This window comes from Pongo abelii, chromosome 2, assembly GCF_028885655.2.
Source record: "Pongo abelii isolate AG06213 chromosome 2, NHGRI_mPonAbe1-v2.0_pri, whole genome shotgun sequence".
NCBI classification, from domain to species: Eukaryota; Metazoa; Chordata; class Mammalia; order Primates; family Hominidae; genus Pongo; species Pongo abelii.
Genome location: NC_085928.1, coordinates 195,066,162 through 195,093,954, shown reverse-complemented (window position 1 = coordinate 195,093,954; position 27,793 = coordinate 195,066,162). Strand labels below are relative to the sequence as shown.

Sequence of the window (27,793 nt, the reverse complement as noted above, 5' to 3'; positions counted from 1 at the left end):
TGTTTTGGTGGTACTTTGTTCCACCACCTCCATTCTCTTTTACTTGACTGAAATCCAGATATCAGCATGATACTGGGAGGGGGTTGGTGGCTTGATTGCTGAAGTCAGTTTAGTGCTTTGGGAAATCTGAGACACTTCAGATCCCAGGCATTTCAGATAAGGGATACTCAACCGGCACTATACATTGTCCCTTTTTTTTTTTTTTTTTTGAGATGGAGTCTCACTTTGTCGCCAGGCTGGAGTAGTGCAGTAGCACGATCTTGGCTCACTGCAACCTCCACCTTATGGGTTCAAGGGATTATCCTGTCTCAGCGGATTACAGGCGTGCGCCACCGCAACCAGCTAATTTTTGTATTTTTAGTAGAGACGGGGTTTCACCATGTTGGCCAGGATGGTCTCGATCTCCTGACCCGCCCACCTAGGCCTCCCAACGTGCTGGGATTACAGGCGTGAGCCACCATGCCTGGCCCCAAATATATAATTTCTAATCACTGACTTTCTTATCACTTTTTGCCTATCACTTTTATTGGTTTTAATCATTTATATCTTTTCATGTGAGATTTGAAGTATGCATACTCTCCTAGAGTGTAAGCTCCATGAGGACAGGGTTGTCTGTTTGCCTGCTGTTTTTACCCCATGAACCTAGCTCAGTGCCTGGCACATAATTGAGGCTCAATAAATATTAGTTTGAAAAACAGAGTGAAAGCAGACTCTAGGGTTTGGGGGTAGGTGAGGTAGGGTGGCAGAGATCTGGACAGAGAGAAGTTTATGGAAGCAACTGAAACAGGAAGCTGGGTACCAGAAACTCAGGAATAGAAGGGCCCTGGGTTTGGCAGGGATGGCCAAATGCAGCCGAGAAAAGCTCTAGAGTGGCTTGGAGACACCTTCAGGCAGCCCTTGCCTTCTGTAAGCAGCAAGAATAACAGAATGTTTACAGTGTGCCAGATACTGAGTTACTACTTTGAAAGCATTTTCATGTTTAACCATTCAGCCACCTTCTGAGGTAGATATTATTAATCACTTCTACAAGAGGAAACTGAAAATATGAGAAACAATTCCAAAAATGTCAAACAGGCCAGGCACAGTGGCTCATGCCTGTAATCCCAGCACTTTGGGAGGCCAAGGCCGGTGGATCACCTGAGGTCAGGAGTTCAAGACCAGCCTGGCTAACATAGTGAAACCCTATCTCTACTAAAAATACAAAAAAAAAAAAAAAAAGCTGGGTGTGGTGGCAGGCGCCTGTAATCCCAGCTACTTGAGAGGCTGAGGCAGGAGAATTGCTTGAACCCAGGAGGCAGAAGTTGCAGTGAGCCAAGATCGCACCACTGTACTCCAGCCTGGACAACAGAGCAAGACTCTGCCTCAAAAAAAAAAAAAAAAAAAGTCAAACGTCTTTAAGCTCTAAGTAGCAGAGCTGGGATTCATATCCAGGTGTGTCTGACTCTACAGTCTTTGTCCTAACCCTCCCTGGGCTCTGCCACCTTCACAAGATGTGTCTCCTCCTCTTCTAAGCCATGTGACTTAGAACCTCATGCTTGAAAATCTGTAGCAGCCTCTTAACTCCCATCTCTTCTCTTTCCAGTCCATCAGCACACATTTACCAGACCACATTCTCTACATCCCTCCTTTTGTCATTACTTGCTTCCTCAGTCATTTGTAGCCATTCACCATTGCTACCCAAATCTGAACCCCTTGGCTTAGCATTCCAAGCCCCATCCAGCCTCAGTCTTCCTCAGAAACTTTATCCTCCTTTGCCCTTTTGATCGACTGTCTAACCCCAAATGCCAAGCTGATACATTGGAGCCATTCTGCTTGTTACAATACCAGTCTCTGTCTTTTAATACCCATATAAAATCCTTCAATGAAACTTGGAATCCTGCTCCACTGCCTGGTGAACACCCTTGCATATATGCCTATAGTCTTATTCAACTCTTGTTTTACTTATCTTCTATATTTATCTGAAAGCTCCTGGAAGCATGACTACATACTCTACTTCATTTTATTTCCCCACAGCATCTGACTTAGTAGCATAAACATGGTAGATATGCAATAAGGATTTGCTAGCTGAGTAAATAAGCCATGCGTCTGGTGGTCTGTCTCACTAGATTTGCTTTACAATATGTTCCGCCACACTAAAGAAGTTATACATGCAATTTTAAAATGAAGAAACTAGGATCTTGCATATATTTCTGATTGAGAAATTCAACTTGTTGGGAAATATGCAAACTTTAGTGTCCTCACAGCTCAAAGTACAAAAATATTGGTGTATTGACTGCCAGTGGGGCAGAATGAAGGGCCAGGCCACAAAAAATATTGGCTATAATAAATACTAAGTTCATTTGCTTTTGGTTTGTGATATGCTATTCAGTGAAAAATGCACCTTCCAGAAATTTCTAAATTAGAATATTTAACATTACTTTCAAAATAATGAATGCCCTTGGGAATAAACATAATTGTAATTCAAAATATAAAGTCAAAGAACTGAACTGTGCATGCAGTTTACCTCAAGCCACTCATTTTTTTCAGTAGATTTACCTTTCTAATTATATTTTGCTCGCACAAATATTTAAATTACTTTGCATTCCCTGGGAGCAGTATACTTGTGTCAAGAAGGACACACATTTAACAACCATAAAACTATCTGCAAAAGCAAAAAGCTCATTTTCTCCCCAAAGGATCTTTTTTAAGAATTAAAGCGTACAACTGATCAAATAGTTGAGCAAGGTACACACAGTAGCTTAGCAGGGCTTATACATTTATTTTATTTTCTATATTTGTTTGGGTTTTTTTCATTCCCTTTGTGCTCTACAACCAAGAGAAAGAAACATCTTCAAGGAATTATATCTGTTATGTAATTATACAGTGCTGCAAATTGCAATGTTAGCTAAGTTAAGGGCAGAGAATGACAGGGTAACTAACAGAGCATGATCTAAACCTTATTAAGTAATGGGTATCTTCCTAAAGAAATAACACAGGGTGTCTCAAGGCCCGAGTCTAAGAATTGACTGCTATCTTGTTGTAAGAGTTTGAGAATGTAATAACTCGTTTCTTTTTTCAACCAAAGAGCTAGGATGAGAATATAAATCTTTAAAAGAGCTAGGATGAGAATATAAATCTTTAGTGTTTCATTGAGGCATTGTGGAAAGGCATATTATTGCCAAACACCAAAGAAGGAAAACATCATAAATATTATGAATCAAAACTTTAATCGTGGAAGTTACTTGTGGTTTGATTGGCCTTTGAAAAACAGCTGACAGTATTGATTCGAAAAACAGCTGACAGTATTGATTCATGTACCTCCACCCTCAAAAGATTTTATTTTTCTGGTCACAGTTGGTTTTTGTGTTAGTCATGTTGTATGATCACTTTCATTATTCAGAAAGTGATTTCAGCTCCCTTTAAAAAGACTAAAGATAAATTAGTGGGTTTGTGATATTTTTATATTATTTTTAAAATGGGTACTGGATACTATAATAAGGTATTGTCTTCACTTTCCTATGGATGAGCTCTGAGAGTGATTTGAATGAGTCATTAGCAAACTAAGATTCCACTTCACAGGAGTATTTTGACAACAAGCTGAAAAATGTGTGTAAGTTCTTAAAAGGAACTAGGGCTCCTTGGAGAAATGGCTGATTCCCAGACTGGCGCAGGAAAAATACAAATAAACGAGTAATATCTTCTAGTGCCAGAAAGTAAAGAAGTCTTCAGTCAAGGATGGGAATAGTTGAAAGGACACAGGTCCCAAGAGCTAAATCTGGAACAATATAAGTAAAAAAAATGAATGATAGTAACAGGTAGCAATACACAGAATAAATATCTGTGAGTCCGTGCTTATATAAATAATTGAATAAATAAATAAATAATAAATGAGGGAGAAGGAACAGCTTTTGGTGCTTACTTATGTCAACCAAGAAAAAAAACAAAAAAAAGTCTCCAAATATGTTGAATTTATTTGGGATTATAACGCAAGTTGGCCTCAGTTTATCAGTGGAGATGCCGTTACTGGGCAGGTGTTCTTTCGAGGGCATCTTATCTGAATTGCTGCAGTCCTAAAGAAAGAATCTCTTAGAGTTATTTTAGAAAGTCCTTGAGACAAGTCTTTATCTCAGACAGAGCACAAACCCTCCCCTCTTCAGGCTCTGCTGTCTTTAGTTTGTTTGGGTCTGACAAGATGTGATTTCATCCCAGTATCTTCAATTTCACACATAGAATTCCAATTAATAAATGTAGAAGGAATGATGTAAATAGAAAATCTGAAGAATCATGGTGTGTGGTTTAAAAAAAATCAGTTTGGCAAACACCACAGTAATATTTGTTGCAGACAAGAGCCACCTATCCATGCTAAAACTGGTGAAAGTATGGTGAGAAACAGGATATTTGCACAGTCCTAAAATATCTTACAAAGAGAAAAATAGTAACTTTACAATGGAGAAACCTAGACAGGCACCACAAAGTTAATAAACATCACCTGTAATGAAATGTATCAACAGCATGTACCTCCTGATACAATACACCAAAAAGGGTATGTCATCACATTTATGGTGATTATTTCCCTGTTTAGATTATACATTTTGAAAAAAAATCATAGATTTATATAAAATTTTAAGAAATACAGAACTCTCATGTGCCCTTTGCCTAGTTCCCCCCAATGGCAATTAAGTTGCAAAACAGTAGTACAGTATCACAACCAAGGTGTTGACATGAACACAGGCAAGATACAGAACATTTCCATCACTGTAAAGATCCCTCAGTCTTACTCTTATGTAGCCACACCCCTTTTTAAGAAAATTGGGTTGCTTTCTCATTATGGAGTGGCAAGAATTCTTTAAATATTCCAGATCATATGGGCTTTTTCCCTGTAGTCTGTTAATACAGTGAATTATACTAATTTAAAAGTATAGCCGGGCACAGTGGCTCACCCCTGTAATCCCAGCACTTTGGGAGGCTGAGGTGGGTGGATCACCTGAGGTCGGGAGTTTGAGACCAGCCTGACTAACATGAAGAAACCCCGTCCCTACTAAAATACAAAATTAGCCGGGCATGGTGGTGCATGCCTGTAATCCAAGCTACTCGGGAGGCTGAGGCAGGAGAATCGCATGAATCCAGGAGGCGGAGGTTGTGGTGAGCCGAGATCGTGCTGTTGCCCTCCAGCCTGGGCAGCAGAGCATCTCCGAAAAAAAAAAAAAAAAGTATAAAACTAATTTAAAATATATAAAGTCAAAGAACTGAACTATGCATGCAGTTTACCTCAGGCCACTCATTTTCTTGGTAAATTTTGGTAAAATATACATAATTACCATCTTAACCATTTTTAAGTGTACAGTTCAGTGGTGTTAAGTCCATTTATATTGTGCAACCATCACTACCATCCATCTCCACATCTCTTTTTCATCTTGTAAAACTCAAACTCTACCCGTTAAACAACTCACCATCCCCCTGTATGCCCAGTCCCTGGCAAACACCACTCTGCTTTCGGTTTCTATGAGTTGACTACTTTAGATACATCAAACAAGTGGAATCAGAGTATTTGTCTTACTGTGACGGGCTTATTTCCCTTAGCATAGTGTCCTCAAGGTTCATCTAGATTGGGTCAGGATTTCCTTCCTTTTAAAGGCTAATAATATTTTACGTGTATATGACCTCTTGTTTATCTGTTCATCCATCATGGACACTTGTGTTGCTTCCAGCTTTTGGATGTTGCGAACGATGCTGCTGTGAACATGGATATTCAAATATCCCTGAGACTCTGCTTTCCATTCTTTTGGGTATGTACCCAGAAGTGGAATTGCTGGATCAAACTGATCCTCCTTTTGCTCTCTCTTTTTCTCTAAGCCCTCACTCTGAGTATCTTTTCCTTTTAGAGCTTTAGGTTTTAAAAGTTCTCATCCATTTATTCTTTAACACAGTAAACCCTTAATTAAGATTGTTCAGGGAATATAGCGGTTATTGAATTTCTTGGCTAAATTGCCAGAAACCCGTTTCAATCTTTGCTGTTGAAGAAGTGTGTGCATTTTATTCTCGTAGTAAACATAATTGAATCTCTCTGATAATTCAGGATCTTGCAGTGCCTCGGAGCTATGTGAACATGGATTCTCGGCCTAGGATACCCCAGGGATATAAGTTATCAAAGATTGGAGCAAAGCACTAACCCTTCACAGCCCTACAAAACTAAATCTTTGAGTTTAATTATTTCTGTGTTTATAAACAATATAGTATTATGTAATGATTGATATTTCAAAGGTGGTTACTAAAGGTTGTTTTTTATGTGGCCATCTTTACTATTTTCCTCCTCTCTTTCTTTGCGTTCCCATATCACCAGATAATAGGCTCTCACCCTCGCTCTGAGTAAACACATTTAATAGACGTACCTTGTAGAAAGAAGTGGAATCTGGTTCACATCTTCCTCACCCAGCTGCATTTCTCTTTTACTACATGTCCTGGTCAGTTTGGGCTGCTATAATAAAATACCATAGACTGGGTGGCTTAAACAACAAACGTGTATTTCTCACAGTCTAGAAGCTGAGAATTCTAAGAGTGAGGCAGAGTCAGTGTCTGATGAGGACGCTCATCCTGGTTTGCAGATGCTGTATCCTCACATAGAGGAGAGAGAAAGGGATCTGGTCTCTTCCTCTTCTCATAGGGCACTAAACCAATGATTAGAGCCTCCACCTTCTAAACCTAAGTACTTCTAAACCTCATCTAAACCTAAGTACTCCTCAAAGGCCTCACCCCCAAATACCATCCCATTGGGGATTAGGGTTTCAACATGAATTTCGTGGGGATACAAACATTCAGTCCACAGCACTACACTTCAAGAAAGAAAAACAGCTTTGGATGAGAGGGGACCAGAGAAAGAGTAGAAGAACCAAGAGGAAAGAAAGCAAATTATGAAGAAGCATAAAGGAGGGGAAGGAAAAAGAGATGGAGTGAGGGAAGTCCCAAAGCCAGGCTTCACCTTTTCCCTCTCTATCTTTGGACAAATAAAGCCTTGTTCCCCCTGGATCTGAGGATGGTTCTGGAAGGCATGAATCAACTACGAGGATCCTCCTATGGCTGTGACAAGTGGATAACTAAACCACAGGTTACTTAGGGCAGGATGAACCTAATCAGCATATACAACAAGCACATCTTGACTGCCTGCCTTCCACAGCCTCCTGAGCTCAGTAACTACCAGCCAAGAATGGAAAAGACGAAACCTTCATTCCACGTTTTATTTACCACTCTGTGGACAGAAGAGTAGTTCCCCAGGTTCTCTAAGTCCGTTCTCTATCTTGTGCCCAAACATACATTGCTCTAATCCTGGGGCTGGAGGATCTGGAGGGAGGTGTAAAGGTCAGCCTTCTTTAGCCCTTCAGCCAATAGTGTCCACAGTGCTTAGGGGCACAGGTCCTACCATACCACCTCTTAGATCTGACCTGATTTTAACTCTGCCTGACAAGTAGTAATTACCTTTTAAAAAGCTGGAGAAATGAAGACGCCTGGTATATTTTAAACATAGTTCCCCCAGGCAGGTGTGACTGGGTTCTTGTCAGTGCGTTTTTATCAGACCATGGGGTTTGCATGAGGTATGTCCAGGCTTGGAAGCACCCTGGGAACCCAGAGGCTTAACGACTTTAAATGTACTTTTTTCATATGGTACCCCAGGATGAAAATGAAGGTCTTTTTAGAGTAATTTGGTTTATAAAGAAATTGTGGTACCTGAGTGGCTTTTTTGTACAGGAGTCAAAAACAAAAATATAAGCAGGCTTGATTGATCTTAAGAGATTACTGATGTTGTATGATTTGTGGCCTCTTTACTACTTCATTTCTAATCTGAAATTGCTACTCTCCTGTGGCATCATTAACATTATAAAACCTAAGCTAGTTTTCCTTACAAATGTGATTCCTGTCCTAGGATTTCCAGTCTGACAAAGAAATAAACAGGAGCAAGTGCCATACACGAGTGATTCACCTGCAAAAAGATGCTCATGAAGATACCGTAAATCACTGGTTCCCAACCAGGGTGATTTCACCTGTCAGGGAATTTGTCTCATTTGGGGAGGAGCTGCTACTGGCATCTAGTGGGGAGAGGCCGAGGATGCTGCTAAACACCCTACACTGCCTAGGATAGCACCGCTCCCCACCACAATGAAGAATTATCTGGTCCAAAATGCAGGTGGTGCTAAGGTTAAAAGTCCTGTCAACAATGTGCAGAAGATACAACATGAACCGATAAATTGGCTAATTAGGAAAAATTCAAAATGATGCCCACAATTGTGGCTACTTGGCTCCGGGATTTTTAGGCCCCCCCATCCCTGCTCTAGCTTTTTGTTTTGAAACCACTTTAGACTTACAGACGGGATATTTTCAACCCTATTTCCTTAGCATGTGGGAGGCTTTGCTAGATGTTGAATGAAAAATGGGATGAGGAAAGGGACACATTAGGACCAAATCCATTTAGGTTTTACTTCCATGTCAACTATGTGGGAAACAGTTGAGGGCTCAGAGCAGAGAGGAGGGCTTGGAGATAAGCCTGTGGGCTTCCTAGAAACATCCAGCAGGGTGTCCTCTGCATCCATCTGTGCGTTTGCCCTTTGCTTCTGCTTAGCTTAGGTTGCTTAGGGCCAGTGGAATTGGTGTCGGGGAGGGGTGTGGGGAGACACCTCCTGATTAGGCCACTGATGAGCTTTGGTCCTCAGAGAAATCATTTCCCACCCTAAACCTTACCCCAGTCATTGAGGGTGGCCGGGACAATCCAGTGGGCCACTACCTATTAAATAAATATATAGGTGTATGTATATTATAATTAGAACAGACACCTGGAAAGTGAAAATCTCCCATAATTCTGATAAACTTATACACATTTAAAAACTGGAAGAATATATACATTAACACAAACATATTATTAGAGATAAACATGGAATTACAATTTTACAATACATTATACTGTTTTACAACTTGTATTTTTTTGAGACAGGGTCTCACTCTGTTGCCCAGGCTGGAGTGCAGTAGCACAATCTCGGCTCACTGCAACCTCCGCTTCCTGGGATCAAGGGATTCTCGTGCCTCAGCCTCCCGAGTAACTGGGATTACAGGCGTGTGCCACCATGCCCAGCTAAGTTTTGTGTTTTTAGTAGAGACAGGGTTTTGCCACGTTGGCCAGGCTAGTCTGGAACTCCTGACCTAAAGTGATCTGCACATTACAGGCGTGAACCACTGTGCCCAGCTGTACAACTTGTATTTTTTACCATGCTATATTGTGGACCTTTTTTGTTCTAGTATAATGAGTAAATTACTTAAAGTTGTCTGTAAAATAAGGATTATAGTATCTATCCACCTACTTCAGAGATATCAGAAAGACACAAATATAAATTGAGATTTAGAAAGTAGATTGAGTCTTTTAGATGAAAATTATTATATACCATGCTGACTTTTTAATTGACTATACCAGTGTTGAATGATTTTATTACTAGTTTCTTTTGAGGTATTATACTGAAATATTTTTTAAAGACATTGAGTCCTCAGAAACCATTATGGCTGTGTTAATATAGTTTGTGTAATACTCATAGATTTCAAGTGTCTTTTTGTGTCTTCACAGGCAAATACATGTATCAGCCTATGACCCCTGTGGAACAGCTTCCAAGCACTGAGATTCCTGCCAGGCCTCGGGAACCCACAAACACCATTCAGATCTCAGTCTCTCTCACTGAACACTTTCTGAAATTTGCATCTGTCTTCCAGCCTCCCCTTCCCCCTGACTCACCAAGGTACTGTATGATTTCAGACCTCTTTATTGACAACTATCAGGTTAAATGTATTAATGGGAAGATGTGTTATGTGCAGAAGCAGCCGGCGCCACATTCCCACAGAATGAGCCCTGAGGAGGTCTCTGCACACGATGCCTTAATTTCAAAAGAGAGCAATACACCAAAAATAGATCACTGCTCTTCTCCCTCAAGTTCTGAGGACTCTGGGATCAATGCAATCGGGGCTCACTATGTGGAATCGTGTGACGAGGACACAGAAGAAGGAGCAGAACTGAGTTCAGAGGAAGATTACAGTCCAGAGAGCAGCTGGGAACCGGATGAGTGCACCCTTCTCTCCCCCTCGCAGTCTGACCTGGAAGTGATTGAAACGATAGAAACGACCGTGTGAGAGTCCAGACAGGAAGCCGCACCCTCGGACCCACGCCGAGCTTTTGTACCTTTGTCTGGTGGATCCTTTTTTCCAACGCTGTTGATATTTTCTACCCACCCTGCCCCGCTCCAACCAACAACCGTAGCAGTTCAGTGGTATGCTGATTAGCTTCTCTCCGTCTTACAACTAAGACATTCTTTTTATTATAAACGGTTTTCTTTTGTATCTCGACTTACTTTCTATGTAGCATCTGGTGTCATGAATTGTGACTCAGCCTTAATTTCACTGGGAGATTTGAAGGCGGTGAAGTGATGGTCGCAGAGAATCTTGGATCAGATTGAGGAGGTACCGAAAGGGAAGGAGCCAGTGTTTTCTCAGTAGCCAGTCCTTCACAGAGAGACCTTGCCATTCCGTTTGGCATGTTCACAGGCACTCCCGTCCTGTCCTGCTTGTCCTATGCAAGCAGCACTCCCTACTGCGTGTGCACCGGTAGATGCTGTTTCTTCCCTTCCCCTTCTCCCCACACCTGCACTGGGTCTGGATCAGAGCTGCCTCGGCTTACTTCTGGGAGGTCACTGGAGGCCAGCTCAGCCCACGGTTTGTGGCCAGTGTCTGTACAAGGCTCCATGACTGGGGCTGAGCTAAACATTCATTCACATGAGAAGAGATGACCTCATCCGTCTCATGCTTAATACAGCTTTAGCTGAGCACCTGTCCCCTGCAGGGTGCTGTGGGGACACAGCATGAATAAGACCTGATTCCCACCCCAAAGGGGCCCACAGTCCTATAGATGACACATTCAACTCATGACACCCAGAAAGCTCTGGGAACCCAGGGGAAGGATGAGATTTACTTGGCTGGGGCCAGCTGGGGAAGGTGTTTCAGCATTTGAGCTGGCCTCTTGGTGGGTTCCCAAACATTTCTCTGCTTTTAATTGTTCTTCAAGTCTGGGAAAAACTCTTAGGAAGTTATATAGGTATCACATTTAGGAGGCAGCCACATCTGACATCTTAAGGAAAAAAAATAATAGTGTTAGTTAGCATGGAAATGCTAAAGACAGAGCCCTTTAGGGATTAGGACTGAATCTAATAGGTTTGCTTAATTCTGCTTCATTTGGTTGTATGAAGCATTAGTATGGCTTAAGTGAGGAATGGATTAGAATACAGTATGATGCATGGATTTTTATGCAGGTGCAAAAGCAGTTGAAATAGTTTGCTGCTAAGTCAGGAGAAAATATTCAGTGTAATAGTCATTCACTTTCCCACACTGACTGGCTATTGTATGTGTTCTCTCCCCTTACATGCAGAAAATAGTGACTAATTCTTTCTTATTTAGCTCTCTTCAGAATTCTCCTTTTACTCTCCATTTATACCAGGTATTCTTGTGAGTCAGTTAACTGCTACTTCTCCAAACCTTCTATCCATGAGGCATAGTTTCAAATCCTGGAAATTTTAAGTATGGCCTAATGAGAACATCAGAGTTGGAGACAGAACAATACTTCCATCCTAGCTATCCAGAAGTGCTCTCAGGCCATTGTGCTGAGATGCCCTTGTGCCCTGGCACCATTATGGTACATCTCTATGTCACATTAATTTTTTTTTTTTTTTTTTTTGAGATGGAGTTTCCCTCTTGTTGCCCACACTGGAGTGCAGTGGCATGATCTTGGCTCTCTACAACCTCTGCCTCCTGGGGTCAAGCGATTCTCCTGCCTCAGACTCCTGATGGGACTACAGGCACGTGCCACCACACCTGGCTAATTTTTTGTATTTTTAGTAGAGATGGGCTTTCACCATGTTAGCCAGGATCGTCTCGATCTGACCTTGTGATCAACCCACCTCGGCCTCCCCAAGTGCTGGGATTACAGGTGTGAGCCACCACGCCCGGCCAGATTTGTGAGAAAAAGTTGTGTTCTTCCCTGAAGCCTCCATTTGGCATCATTCACAAACTACCCAAGGAAGAATCTGATTTCCCAGTTGTATGTATAATTTAAATCATTTACTAGATAGAACTTTTTTTTAGGTTTAGGTGGCCAAGACATCTATACGGTTTAGAAGGCAGAGTATGCATTTTCCTTTGCAAACAGTGTGAGTTAAAACTTTCTATGCTAAATGAGAATGCAGCATAAAGTCTCCACTTACTGAAATTTAAAGATTCAACAGACAAACCAAGAAGGGGGTCAGAGGAGCTCTAGGAACAGGCCCAGGAGAGGGCAGGTGGAGGCAGGTATGAGGAACAGGCCCAGGAGAGGGCAGGTGGAGGCAGGTATGAGCATGAGGAGCATCCCCCTGCCCAGGGCATGGTCCAGGTGGCACAGGGACATCTGATGAGCCCTGTCCGAGGTTCTCGGTGCCTCCCTTGCATGAGTGGCTCACTGAAGGCAGGTGTGGAAGCCAAATGCCTGCAAGCCGTGTGTCAGGCCACAGCAGTGCAGTCATGCGTCACGCACTCAGGTTTGTAACAGCAACACTAGGGCCGTGTCTAGATTTACCCTGTGGGTGAGGCTGTTCTCCAGATGGGTGTATAAAGGGGCTTTCTCCTCTATACCATTCCTGTCAATGTTCTGTACAGGCCCACATTCCAACCCACTAAACCAATGGAGTCAACCAGATTTCTAAAGCCATGGATATACGTGGTCACGGGGCCACATTTCTGCAGCTGGCTCAGTGGCACGCTTGGGCCCTCTCTCAGTACCATCTAGGACTTCAGTCTAGGTTCCTGTTTTTTTAGACTCCTGAACTGCCATTCTGATTAGACACAATTTTAATGGAATTTTTGGATTTGATAATAGTTGATAATCACCTTATATATTTGCATAATCTCTTTATAATTAAAAACTCACTAAGCTTCACTTACTACTATCTACTATATAGAATTAGAGACATTCCATTGGATTCTAAGTATCAGACACTCCTGGATCTCAAAATGACCTTTTCTAAATAAGCACAAGATTTATTTTTGTCCTAGCACTGTTGATAACACTCTGAAATATGTTATTGAACTGGAATTGTTTCTTTATGCTTGCATTCCAAAACCAGCTGAAACAGATTGTAGTTTCACTTTAAATTCTAGGCCTGTTCTATATTATATGAAGGAATTCTCTGTAATGCTGATATTATGTTGCTAATTTGTATACTTATAGGCACTTTAGAAAATGTTTAGACTGCAACATGCACTATAACATTGAACACAGTCATGTGAAGTAGCCTGTGGTTAACACTTGCACACTGACAGATAGGAAAGCTTTATACTTTGGACCCAGTAATATGCTCATTGGAGCAAGGGTTGGGCTGTGTGGATGGATAAACTGCTTTCTTGGGTTTACATGGAAACCTGGTACCACTCCTACTTTTGGAAAGTTGGTATAAAAGCTATTAGGTAGAAGCTTAATTCCACTAAACGTAGAATTTAGTTTTCTTCTCTAACCAAGATTTTAGAAGTTTCAAGTTTCAAATATGCTTATAACTTTTCCAAGAAATGATGATTACAATGCTTTTGTGGTTACAACTGTTTGGTATATTAAAAAATAAGGGTTTACTATCACATCTAGGTCTTTTTTACTATGTAATTTTTAAGATATGAAATAAGAATCTGAGGACAGCCCTAAAGAACAGTTGCTTTCCTGGGAGGGGAAGACTTGTAATTCAAGGTCATACAATACAAAATAAAACAAAAACAAAAGCACCAAGAGCAGAACAAAACAACGTAGTTGCTTTTCTGAAATACTTTTTGGATTTGATTCTGTCTTGGGAGTGGTGGCTTTTTTTTTTTTTTTTTGAGACAGAGTCTTGCTCCTTCGCCCAGGCTGGAGTGCAGCGGCACGATCTCGGCTCACTGCAGGCTCTGCCTCCCAGGTTCACGCCATTCTCCTGCCTCAGCCTCCCGAGTAGCTGGGACTATAGGCGCCCGCCACCATGCCCGGCTAATTTTTTGTATTTTTAGTAGAGACGGGGGCTTCACTGTGTTAGCCAGGATGGTCTCGATCTCCTGACCTCGTGATCCGCCTGCCTCGGCCTCCCAAAGTGCTGGGATTACAGGCGTGAGCCACCACGCCCGGCCGGCTTTACTTCTAATCCTCCATTTCTTGGTCTATTTGAACCATCACAAGTATTTTGGGACCAATAACAAACCCCTTTTATGCTAACTTAATTCTTGACTTGGGTAATAGGGTGCATGCACCTGGATAATTTATAAAGCTGTCCATAGATCTAAGTTTAGTGGTACAGATACTACTGGGCAGGAGAAAAAGCACAAGTTAAAATATTTCTACAGTCAGCTCTTAATTATTCCCACACCTTGTTTGCAAAATTTTATTGTCACGTTCTGGCTTTTTTACATGAGGAAAACAAAGTTTTAACAGTTTTCTCTTCTGTCCCCTTCTCCAGAGGAGGTGTGAACCAGAACTGAGGAGGCCAGTTATATTTTAGGCTTTTCAGTAGTACGATTTTGTCCTCTCCCATTGAGGAGGAGGGAAGAAGGGAGAAGCCAGTGGGAGTTCCACACACGTGATCAGTGCTGTAAGTTCCCTGATGTCAGTATCTCTCACATCAACACAGAAAAAGGGCACTTCTCAACATTAATTTTGGAATTATTCACCATTTAAGAATTGTCACTGCTCTTTTTCATTACTGTAGGTAACTGAGAGTTAGCTGTGCTAGGAAAAGGCCATGTTTCAGTTAGTGCTATGAATTCTTTTTTCGATTAAGGTTGAAGCAGTGTTCTCTTAGTAGCCGGAACACTTCTCAAAGCGACTTATCACTAGCGGCTTTAATATTGAGCTTCTATATCGTTGTGTCCACCTCACTTTTAAGGCTGTTCATACCTGGCAATATTCACTTACTGTGCTATTTTTAAAAACTATTTTAAAGTTTTAAGCACAATGTTGACTCTTCTGTAATTTCCTAAAATTATGTTGTTTTCCTACAGACAGCTCAACTTTCCTTGATATGTAACACTTTAGGAAAATACTGCCTTGTAAAATAAACGTGATTTTTTTTTCTTTTATACCAGAACAAATCTGCTGTTTTGGAGTGTAGGGTAATGCCTCCCCCCCAACCCCAAAACCAAAACTCACATTTGCAAAGTGTGAAACATTTATATATCAGGTCTTTCCTACGTGCTAGGAAATAGCATATGGCCATTACCCCATTAAACCTTTACAAGACCTCATGAGGTGCAGATAAATTGTACTGTCTGCAGTATCTACTCATAGTCACCACTCAGGATAACTCCCAGAACTCTGGCTACATTGGGTTTATAGCAAATAAAACTTGATACCCCCCCATCACCAAATAGCATTTATTTCACACACAGTTACAGCCTTTCTATTCGTCTTACACGTGCCATGTAGGACAGTGTTGGCTGCAGTTCTAACTGAAGATGGGGCATCGAGGAGGCTGCTGCCCTGCAGAGCCTGGGGGGTTGCTGCTTGGTCACCAAGGTTCGGGGGCCAGACCTCAGCGCGGCAAGTCCATACTCAGAAAAGAACAGCCTCAGGGGTTGGAGTCTATTGAACAACCTTCCTAGGAACTACTAAATAAAGTCATTATCAGTAATAAAATCCTTGTTAATGTTAATTATAGTTCAATAGCTACCTTAAGCTTTCTATGCATAATCTCCACAGCAACCCTTTGAAGGGGATTACAGCAGCCCCATTTCATAGATCAGGAAAAGAGCTCAAGAAGTCCACATCTTCGCCCAGTGTGGCACAGCTCGTACATGAGTGGCAGTCAGGATTTGAACCCAGTCACTTTGGCTCTAGAGTCCACACTGTTGGCCCATTGTCTGCATTGCTCCATCCCCCTAACCCAGCAGACACCTTCCCACAGACTAGTGCCTCATCTACCTCAGTGCACCTGGTCCCTACACAGTGGAGGAGAAACACTGACAGGCTTCCCTCTTTGTCCCCTTCTCTGTCCTCCATACAGTGCCCGCCACCCTGCACCCCATACCATGTATCTGCAAATTATCTCTACGCTCTGATGAGGCCATTGCTTCTTCCATGTTTAATCACCTCTTGACTAGCATTCAAGACTAGCTCTGCCTTTCCTAAAGCTAACTGATCTTTTAAAGTGATTCCTGCAGACAGCGCATCTCATCTGTGTGTGCACTCTACTGTTTTAACTCTCTACCCAATTGTATTGCCAAATCCTAGAAGGCATCTCATTGTAGCCTCTTACAAATGCTGACTGCACACACTTTTATTCTGCAATAAACTTTAATTTAGCATCTCGTCCTCATTACAGTTCCATCACTGGGAATTGGTAATGCCCTTAACCCTTACTGTCCCACCCCAGTTCTGTGCTGAATGAAGGGAGTAAGAAGGATCTCGGGACTCAGCCTCCCTGCGGTAGGGTTCAGGGAGGGGCAGTTAGAGGTGGGATGGAATTCTTCAGGAATCAGGGAGATATGGGAAATTGATGGAAATAAAGTAAAAAGGCAAAAGCAAATGTGCCAAGATTAATAGTGTTTTTGTTTTAAATTTTCTACTTTTCTAAAATGAAGATACATTACTTTTACAATTAGAAACAACCCAGTAAGTTATTTTGACGATGTCAAGTCCTAGGACAGTGAGTACACATGGAGCCCGATTTTGCTGGATCTGTGCATGGAAGTGAGTTGAGGCCGTGGCCATACCTGCTCATGCACCTGCTGGAAGAGACTAGTGGCTGGGCTGGGAGTGTGCGTCCTGAAACTAATGGGCCTCCACGGAGGAGTGACCCCTTTCGTGGCTGGAGAGTTCATGGGCCAGGTGGGTTGGAGAAAGGGGTGAGACTTCATTTCTTCCTGTCTTCCCCAGTCCCCAGCCTGAAGTTGTGTGTGACTCGAGATAGGAGATGAGAAAGCTTGGGATCCGGGGGGACCATCCTGGCCCTGTATGACACCTAGCTGGTCACCTGTTGTCAAACCCCAGTGATTTCTCCCAGGACAAAGATGATGACAAAATATACAGGATCAGCAGAACACCACAATGTCTGAACAGGGACCTGCAGTTTACAAAGCATTTTCCCAGATGGCAGCTTATCTGCTTGACCCATCAACTCTGTGTGGTGGACAGGGCAGGGATATTGGCGAGTTTCTTGCGAAGCAGCCAAGCAGTAACTAAAGGTCACACGGCAGGAAGTGGCAAGGTCAGAGCCCCAGAATTCTGATTCCAAAGCCAGCCTTGCTGCTCTACCACTTGTTGAGCCGCTGCAATGAAACCCTGTCCTGCTTTGCAGCCCATTTTCTCTTTGCCCCACAGCTGAAGCCACGAGGGCATCCCTTGCCTCGAGGGAACTACAGCTCAGCCCCCAGGTATCGCCCGAGGTTGCCCTTGGTGCCACATCACTCTGTGCGCCAGCCTGGCTTGACCTGGATCTGAGTGTGATCTGGAGAACAGGCGTGACCTCGTGCTCAAGTGTGGCTGCTGGGTCTAAGAACTCATCCTGGGAATTGGCCTCGGGTCGGCTTTTTTTTTTTTTTTTTTTTTTTTTTGAGACCGAGTCTTGCTCTGTTGCCCAGGCTAGAGTGCAGTGGCGCAATCTCAGCTCACTGCAACCTCCACCTCCCGGGTTCAAGCGATTCTTCTGCCTCAGCCTCCTGAGTAGCTGGGACTACAGGCGCCCGCCACCACGCCCAGTTAATTTTTGTGTTTTTAGTAGAGACGGGGTTTCATTATGTTGGCCAGGATGGTCTCAACCTCCTGACCTTGCAATCCACCCACCTCAGCCTCCCAAAGTGCTGGGGTTACAGACGGGAGCCACCGCGCCCACCAGGTCGGCTCTTTAAGCAGCAGCTTCTCCTGTCTCCCTCCCTCCTACCTCCACTGGGATTGGGACCTTCGATACCAATTGCTTCCCTCAACTATTGCATGTCCTCAGTAGCATCCGCTTTGGACTCGCCTCCCGGGCCAGTCTACTTCAGGCGACTGTGTAGATCCTGACTGTCTGATTACCCGGCCATGAGCCTCTCATATCTGCCTCAACCAGGACTCTGTGCAGTAAACAAAGGAGTACATTTCAGCCCTCATGTTTAGAATCTGCCTGTGTGAATTCCAATGCCAAAATTCACAGAGCAAATATAGGCACACCCCTTTATCTGCAGAAGGACCTGGAAAAGCCACCCTGGTCTATGAGCATCACCACTCCAAGCAGTTGGACAGGACTCCAGAGCTCTCGGGAAAAACGGGAAGGCCACACAGTACCAGGAGGGGAGGTTCACTGTGGCCCAGCTGTGAGCTGAACAGGGGATTCACAGAGCCTGTTTTCCCTAAGAATCTAGAATAATGGGGCAATTCTAGCCTAATTTAGAGGCTGCACTGAGTATGTGGGAAACACATCAGATATTTGGGTTCCCGAGGAAACCAAATGAGGATACCTTGGGAAAGCCAGGTATCTGGGGGAACATGGGGCACACAGTGGAGATCTCTGACGAGTCACCAAGAGGCCAGTGGAAGATCAGCTGGTCCAACTAGAATTCACTGAGGTCCCTTCACATCACTGGGGGTCCAAAGAGGTCAGTCTTATCCCAAAAGGATTTCTGCTGTCCCCATCATCATTTCCAAGGGTCACAGGCAGTGAATTCCTAGAGCTATCCAGTGCCTTCTGAGTCAATCAGGGAGTCACCTGGGCCCACATTATGCCACTTAGAGAGGGACTGATGGGGTCATGGAGAGGCCAGCAGTGGTGAGTATAAAGGGAGGCAGTTACCTGGAAACCTCATCTCATGTGGAGATGAGGCAGGGGTGGTGTGGGGGTGGGGGTTGTGGGCATGCTGGAGGAGGATGGGCCAACTCATTCATCTAGAGAGAAGAGGCTGGGCTGGGCACGGTGGCTCACGCCTGTAATCCCAGCACTTTGGGAGGCCGAGGTGGGTGAATCACGAGGTCAGGAGATTGAGACCATGCTGGCCAACATGGTGAAACCGTACCTCTACTAAAAATACAAAAATTAGCCAGGCATGGTGGCGTGCACATGTAGTCCCAGCTATTCAGGAGGATGAGGCAGGAGAATCGCTTGAACCTGGGAAACAGAGGTTGCAGTAAGCCAAGATCATGCCACTGCACTCCAGCCTGGGCGACGTGAGACTCCGTCTTTTACAAAAAAAAAAAAAAAAAAAAAAAAAAGGTTGAGTTGGGCAAACCATCAGGCCCCAAGTTTGCTAGGGGCTGGGATATGGCCCCCAAGACTACTAGGACCCAATGCTGACCTTTGAGATAGGCACAGCACAGGGATTTGAGGGAACAGATGTCTGGAATAGGGGACCTACAGCTTCTCTCATAAGTGCCTCAATGTGAGCCCAGCGTGGTGGCTCACACCTGTAATCCCAGCACTTTGGGAGGCTGAGGTAGGAGGATCGCTTTTGCCTGGGAGTTTGAGACTAAGCCTGGGCAACAAAGTGAGACCTCCGTCTCTGCAAAAAATAATAAACTAGTCGAGTGTCCACACCCGTAGTCCCAGCTACTTGGGAGGCCGAGGTAGAAGGATCTCTTCAGCTTGGGAGGTGGAGGTTGCAGTGAGCCATGATTGTGCCATTACACTCTAGTGTATGTGACAGAGTGAGACCCTGCCTCAAAGAAAAAAAAAAACAAACAAAAACCTCAGTGTGAAGCTGAGGTCCCCTCAGAGCCCCCAGCCTGTTAGGCTGGACCCAACCCAGCCCCACCTAGCAGCTCAACGGCAGATCCTGCCATGCTCTAGAGCCAACCACACCCCTGGCTGGGGCAGAAGGCAGATGACAGGCCCTACACTTAGGGTCAAGCTCAGGAAAAGACTGAGTGTGTGAGCGCATGGGAGTGCCATGTCTAGCATGTCCCATCTTGCCTATCCTGTTGCCCCTGAAGCCTTAGAGGCTTGTTCATTCATCAGGCGTGTACGCATTCAACAAGGTGCTGATGACATCTACCCCCTGACCCTGCAACATCATTCCTAAGTCGGAGTCCTGTCCGACTGCTTGGAGTGGTGATGCTCATAGACCAGGATGGCTTTTCCAGGTCCTTCTGCAGATAAAGGGGTGTGCCTATATTTGCTCTGTGAATTTTGGCATTGCAATTCACACAGGCAGATTCTAAACATGAGGGCTGAAATGTACTCCTTTGTTTACTGCACAGAGTCCTGGTTGAGGCAGATATGAGAGGCTTGTGACCGGGTAATCAGACAGTCAGGATCTACACAGTCGCCTGAAGTAGACTGGCCCGGGAGGCGAGTCCAAAGCGGATGCTACTGAGGACATGCAATAGTTGAGGGAAGCAATTGGTATCGAAGGTCCCAATCCCAGTGGAGGTAGGAGGGAGGGAGACAGGAGAAGCTGCTGCTTAAAGAGCCGACCTGGTGGGCACGGTGGCTCCCGTCTGTAATCCCAGCACTTTGGGAGGCTGAGGTGGGTGGATTACAAGGTCAGGAGGTTGAGACCATCCTGGCCAACATAATGAAACCCCATCTCTACTAAAAACACAAAAATTAACTGGGCATGGTGGCGGGCGCCTGTAGTCCCAGCTACTCGGGAGGCTGAGGCAGAAGAATCGCTTCGCTTGAAGCTGGGAGGTGGAGGTTGTGGTGAGCCGAGATGGCGCCACTGCACTCCAGCCTGGGCAACAGAGCAAGACTCCATCTCAAAAAAAAAAAAAAAAAAAAAAAAAAAAGGCGACCCGCGTCCAATTCCCAAGATGAGTTCTTAGACCCAGAGGCCACGCTTGAGCATGAGAAATGGACACCTACAGCCACCAAAAGACAGAAACAAAAATATTAACAGGCCAGTACTGGAAACAACCTGAATTCTCACTAACAATAGAACGGATGAACTATGGTGTAGCCAATCATTGGGATGCTCTTCAGCCATGAGGTTGAATAACACGGATAAGTCACACAGACATACCGTTGAGTGAAAGAAGCCATTTCCCAAGGGGGGTTTGATGTACAACTCAATTGGTACCAAATTCCAAACAGGCGCAACGATCTACACTAGTAGGGTCATGGTTCACATGAGGGGTGTGGTGCGATGGAGGAATCCAGGAGACCTCTGGGTGCTGGTGATACCAGTGTGTTCACATTGCGAGTTAATCTAGTGGTACACGTATGGTTTGTGAACGTTCTGTTCATAAAAAGTTTACTCGAAAAAGATAGTAACTTAAAGGATAGCAACACCCACTCTGTCTCACCAAGTGCCTGACATATACTTGGCACTCAGTAACTATTGACTGTGCCAGGGAAGACATAGGAGTGAGCCAGACACAGTCCTGCCCTCAGGAGGAGTGGAGATGGGAAAACTCGCTTCCTCGGCATAGGTGTGGTGTGTCCCTGGAGCAGGTGGACAGGTGTCAAACTGCCGTTTTCCTTGGGGAAAGCTTTAGAGAGGACCCAGGATGTGGTGTGAGGAGACTGGTGGCAGAAAGATGGCCATGGATAGCCCTGAGAGAGGAGGCCCCTGGGATGGGGCCTCTGATCAGCCGGGGCCACCCATTGGGAGCTCAGACCCCCCCTCCGGGGGCCTGGAGTCCACCCTGCCTGGCCAGAAGACAGCACCACAGGAGGCCTTTCCTGCAGCTCAGGGCAAGTCACAGACAACTGATTCTGGAGCTGCATCTTTGGAAAAACACTTTCAGCAAGCAGAGCTGAGTGGAAATACACTGCTTCTAGAAGGATTCCCAAAGCTCTGAATGATTTATTCACTGCAGTGTTCATTGATGAGGCCCCTGTGGGCTTTCCTCTTCCACAAGTAACATGTGACCTTTGTAAAGCATTTTCCCACACGTTGCTGGGACCTTTGCTGCAGATGAAACATCATTTTTAGGGTCTGTATTTTTCAGAGGCCCAGTGCCTTGTTTGGCTCACACAGGGGGGCCATGATGGGGCTGTGTCTCGCTCTTCCCGGTGGGCCACACTGCCCCTCCTGCAGAGCTGGGCGAGTTTCCATCCCCCTGATGGCAGGAGGAAGGCACAGATACAGGGACACCAGGGGCCCCTCCAAGCACCGCCTCCTTCACGCCACTGGCTAGGGTGTGAAGGCCAAGTTGCCCCACCCTCTCCCACAAACATGCCTCCTGCAGAGCTCCGTAGAATAAAGCAGGACAATCGTGAATTAGAGCAGCGTTAGCGCCATGACTTCTGGGTTCCATAAAGTCAGAACTGACTGGGTACAGGATGGGCCCGTCATCTGCAGGTGACCCCCCACTGATGGGCTCAGCTCAGGCTGTCGCCTCTCCTTCCCGGTCTACCTTCTCAGCGGGGAGGACAGTGCCGCCTACTCCATGAAGCCCTTCCCCTGCTGATTGAGTCGTCCCCTCCCTGACCCACTGTGTCAGCCCTGCCAATTCAGCCTCGCCTTCTGTATGCCCGGCCAGATGCTGAGCAGGACCCATCTCCACTCTGGGCAGGTTCTTCCCTGGGCACACAGTACTTGAGAATGTAGCTGCCCCTGGTGGCTGCAGAGCTCCCTGCTGGACACAAAATACTTCCTGTCCTCTGCTTCCTGGAACACTCACCCCAAAGCCTCCCTCCCACTCCTTCCCAGCCCCTGGGGCCAAGTCTGGTGCGTGTGTTTGGGTAGGAGAAGCTGGCACCCTGAACTCTGAGGTCACCTGGATGCTAGAATTCACTGACTCCAACATTCTAAGCTGCTGTTCAACTTCTGCAGGGATCTGCTCTGATTTCTGTGGAATGGTGACTTGCAGAGAACTTTGTTTTCTTTCTATTCCTTTGCTGGGTAAAGAAATGAAAGATTAGATCAGAAGCAAGATGGAGGAGTCCAAATTTTAAAAATAGGAAAAGTTTTGCACAGGTTCAGGTCCCTCCCGTGCCCTCAGCAGGCACACCCTCCACGTCACGATGTCTCAGGCTGTGTTGTCTGGGCAGGGTGTCACCTCTGTCCCCTCCAGAGGGGAGACCATGTCTGACCTACTCCCTACTTGTCCCCATTGCAAAGGACAGTGTCTGGCATATACTTGGCACTCAGGAAATAACTACTGATCGACAGGCTCTGACTGTGGGCCTGAATTCAACAGAGTGGCTGCGGATTCTCACTGCAGCCTGCAGCGGGGAGCACCGGCCTCCCCAACACACATTTTTTTTTTTTTAAACAGAGTAGGAGACAGGCCGGTCATTTGCTCGAGGATTCCCCAGTCCTCACTCTGGGGATGTGACCACACCTGCACAACTCCAGGAGTCAGCTTCTTTTAGTATGTCACACCCTTCAGGGTCTGGGAAAGCAGCTGCAAGAGGGCCGCGTGTCACCTCCAAGGTGGGCGTCCTCCCAGACAACCAGAACCCCCTGCAGGGCACCCTTATCTGGCAGAATCAGCCGTTTCCCACCTGCAGGCCCTTCTCAGCACCTCTGACTTCCCCCCAACACAGCACAGATTACAAACTGGTCTCTGGCAGTGCACTCTAGCGGGTCTCTCTCGCAAGTTCTGCGGGCCTCGTTTCAGGGAAAGCGGATTGTGGATTCCTGCTGCCCTTGGATGGCCCCTGCGCAGCCACACCTCTGAGCGGGCACTGAGCGAGCGTGGGGAGCTGCTCCCTGGGAACTAGGCAGGAGCTTTTAAACACCCTTACACACAGCCATTCTGCGGGAATACATGCTTTCCCGGTAAGGCTTTTACTGTTCATTCCAGGTAGATCCCAAGTCACACACCCCAAGCTCCAAATACAACTCATTAGCTGGCAGGTCTCTGAAGCCAATTCCTTCTGAGGAAAATGGAGATAATAGCAGCTACCCTCCCAGGTGACTGGGGGAGAATAAAGTGGCTGTGCATAGTGGTGTTTGCAGCTGGTGGCTGCTATTACCCTTCATTCCAGCTTGTAAAAAGGGTGTCTAGGCCATTTACACACAGATAGGCTGGGTGGGGTGTGTAACCGAGCTGGACTGATAACCACAATGATTCTCAACCCTGCTGGTTCAGATCCCTCGCCCCGGGCCCTGCCTGGAAACCCAGCAAGTTGAACAGAGCCTGGACGCACACCCAGAAGCTGGCACACGCGGATCCCAGGTGGGGCGGAAGCCTGGGCCAGCCATGGTGTCCAGATGCCACCCCGCCCACTGTCCCTGCCACGTGCCCCTGGACCGAGAGCCACATAAGCCGGAAGCTCTGCCAGCGGCCCCAAGTCCTGAAGGAACCACACAGCCTGGCACCCCTCCTGCCAGGAAGGCTCTCTGAGGCCCTTTCCCCACCTCCACTCACCCTCCCTGGCTGAGTTCTTGATTAATGTTAGGACAGTTAGCCCACGTCACAGAGTCAAGGAACTTTCATGTACACCACCCATCATGCCCTTCAATAAAACCCAAACTTGAGAAACATGTGCAGTTACCTATAAAAACATGTCTTAGTCTGTTTTTGTGCTGCTATAACAAAATACCTGAGACTGGCCGGGCGCAGTGGCTCACGCCTGTAATCCCAGCACTTTGGGAGGCTATGGCAGGTCAGGAGTTCGAGACCAGCCTGACCAACATGGCGAAACCCTGTCTCTACTAAAAGTACAAAAATTAGCCGGGAGTGGTGGCGGACACTGGTAATCCCAGCTACTCAGGAGGCTGAGGCAGGAGAATCGCTTGAACCCAGGAGGCGGAGGTTGCAGTGAGCTGAGATCACACCACTGCACTCCAGCCTGGGCGACAGGGCAAGACTATCTCAAGAATATATATCTGAGACTGGGTGATTTATAAAGAACAGAAACTCAATTTCTCACAGTTCTGGAAGCTGGGAAGTCCATGATCCAGGTGCCAACAGGTTCAGTTGTCTGGTGAGGGTTGTTCTCTGCTTCCAGGATGGCGCCTGGTTGCAGCATCTTCCGGAACCGGGTGGGGGAGATTACCGCATCCTCACCTGGCCCCAGGCAAGCCGGCTGAATGCTGCGTGCAGCCTCTTTTATGAGGGCCTTATTACCATTCACGAGGGAGGTGCCCTCACACTCTAATCACCGCTTAAAGCCCCCACCTCTTAACACATTGGCTATTAAGTTTCAACACCTGAATTCTGGAGGAGACACATTCAAACCATAGCAACATGAAAACCTGTGCTCGTTTATACCATCTGGAGGAAGGCAATGCTCCTAGTAAGAGGACTTCAGAGTTTTCATATATAAAAAATAAAACGTGGCTGGGCGCGGTGGCTCATGCCTGTAATCCCAGCACTTTGGGAGGCTGAGGCAGGTGGATCACCTGAGGTAAGGAGTTTGAGACTAGCCTGACCAACATGGTGAAAATACTAATAATACAAAATTAGCCAGGTGTGCTGGTGGGCGCCTGTGATCCCAGCTACTCGAGAGGCTGAGGCAGGATAATTGCTTGAACCCAGGAGGCGGAGGTTGCAGTGAGCCTTGGCGCTCCAGCCTGGGTAATAGAGTGAGACTTCGTCTCAAAAAAACAAACCAAAAAACCTCCCTTTGGATAATAAAATGTGAAAAAAGCAGAATGGGAAACAGAGGCTATGACAAATAGCACCTGGTAAGAGTGAATCTTCACAAAAGTCGAAGCCCAGATTCTCTTCTAAAAGTGCCCAAAATAAATGAACAAAGTCACATAGAGGTAGGTTCGGACAATACATCCCACCTGAACAAATGTATAACCTGAAAGCAAAGAACCTCTAGGCCATCTTTTTATAAGAACTAAACTATAAAAATAAAAACAAATGCTGATAGAGCTATAGGAGCGTTTCCTACTGAACGTGTCCTTCCCCAGCCGGCAGGTGCCTGAGGGCAGGGCTGTGTACGGCTCCCTTTTGTGTTCACAGCAGCCAGCCCAGTGTCTTGCCCAAGGGAATGATTGAGCAATCCTGGGGGCTCAAAGGGAAGAAAAAGGTGCAGGAGAGAATTCAGTGAAGCTGGAAATTGACAGTAACTATCTTCAGGTGTGATACAGACGCATCCATTTGAAACCACCTTTGCAAAAATTGTTAACAGTGAGAAAATTCCAGCAGTGTAGAAGATCTCACCTGCCAACCCCCACTTTGTCTTTGGCCTTCAAGCTACCCTTTATTATTCCTGTGCTTAGGCCAAGCTAACTTTGGGAGATATTTACTTTGGTTTAAATAATAGCCTTTCCCCAATACCCAACTGCCTTTGTACACTCAACTTGGTCTCTCGTTAGCTAATGAGAGACCACCAGGCTAGGAGGATAGAGGAGCCTGAATTCTGTCTGCTAAGGTGTCGATATAGGCCATTGCCAGCGGTTATTCCAGAGGCCACCAGACGGCAACTTCCCCAGTTACTCCTGCAGGTAACATCACAATTGTAGAGCCTAAGATTGGCCTTTTGATATATCCTTTTGAGTTTTTCGCGTGCCTGACAACAAATGGCTCCACGTGGACCCACAGCCTCTCCTGTGGCCTCATCCAGATTAGCAAGCCCCTTGACTCAGCGTGGAGGACCATTTCCCACACCCCTATGATAGCATCCCCAACCAGTCATCAGCAAGCACCCGTTGACTACCTATCCCCACCCCTTCCCGCAATCTACTTTAGACAAACCCTAGCCTCCAGACGCTCAGGGAGACTGACTGGAATAATAATAAAACTCCAATCGCCTGTTCAGCTGGCTCTGGGTGAATTAAACTCTTTATTGCAATTCCCCTGTCTTGATAAATCAGCTCTGTCTGGGAAGGAGGCAGGAAGAATCCACTGGGTGGTTACACATTCAAAGATTCTGTCAGGTGTATTAGTCCATTCTCGCTCTGCTATAAAATACCTGAGACTGGGTATTTATAAAGAAAAGAATTTTAATTGGCTCATGATTCTGCAGGCTGTGCAGAAAGCATGATGCCATTTACTCAGCTTCTGGGGATGCCTCAGGAAACTTACAATCAAGGTGGAGGATGAAGGCGGAGCCAGCACTTCACAGGGCTGGAGCGGGAGGAAGAGAGAGGTGGGGAGGTGCCACACACTTTATTTTTCATTTTTTTTATTTTTTGAGACGGAGTCTCGCTCTGTTGCCCAGGCTGGAATGCAGTGGCGCCATCATGGCCCACTGTAACCTCCCCCTCCCGGGTTCAAGTGATCCTCCTGCTTCAGCCTCCTGGGTAGCTGGGACTATAGGTGCACAGTACCATGCACAACTAATCTTTTTTTTTTTTTTTGAGACAGATTCTCCCTCTGCCACCCAGGCTGGAGTGCAATGGTGCCATCTCGGCTCACTGGAACCTCCGTCTCCTGGGTTCATGTGATTCTTGTGCCTCAGCCTCCCAAGCAGCTGGGATCACAGGCGCCCGCGACCACGCCCAGCTAATTTTTGTATTTTTAGGGGAGACGGGGTTTCACCATGGCTGGTCTTGAACTCCTGACCTCAGGTGATCTGCCTGCCACAGCCTCCCAGAGTGCTGGGATTACAGGCATGAGCCACTGTGCCCAGCCAGTGTTACACACTTTTAAATAACCAGGTCTTGTGAGAACTCACTCACTATACAGTACCAAGGGAGCCTGGAGGCGGCAGGGAGGAGGGGGGTGGCGGCGGAGGGATGGTGTTAACCCATTCACGAGAGCTCCACCACCAGGATCCAATCACCTCCCACCAGGCCCCTCCTCTAACACTGGGGATTACAATTTGAGATGAGATTTAGGTGGGGACACAGATCCAAACCATATCACCAGGTACAAAGGAGAAACAAAGCTATGATGGACACTGCTGTTTTTTGGACAACTCAAATGCCCTTCCCTCTCCCGTCAGTGCCCTTATCCAGGGATCATCTCCTCATCGCAGGGGCAGGATGGCAGAAG

At 45.8% G+C, this 27,793-nt stretch overlaps 1 protein-coding gene across 1 annotated transcript in view; it reads left to right on the top strand.

Annotated features, from left to right (window-relative positions):
- The window catches only part of C2H3orf70 (chromosome 2 C3orf70 homolog), an 83,417-nt gene extending 65,910 nt beyond the window's left edge, over positions 1 to 17,507 (top strand). The window contains exons 2-3 of the mRNA XM_054553101.2: positions 9,578 to 12,339; positions 12,379 to 17,507. Coding sequence (XP_054409076.1) covers positions 9,578 to 10,134 — 557 coding nt within the window. The 3' untranslated portion in view covers positions 10,135 to 12,339; positions 12,379 to 17,507. The remainder of the gene's footprint in view (positions 1 to 9,577; positions 12,340 to 12,378) is intronic.
- The last annotated feature ends 10,286 nt before the right edge of the window (positions 17,508 to 27,793 follow it).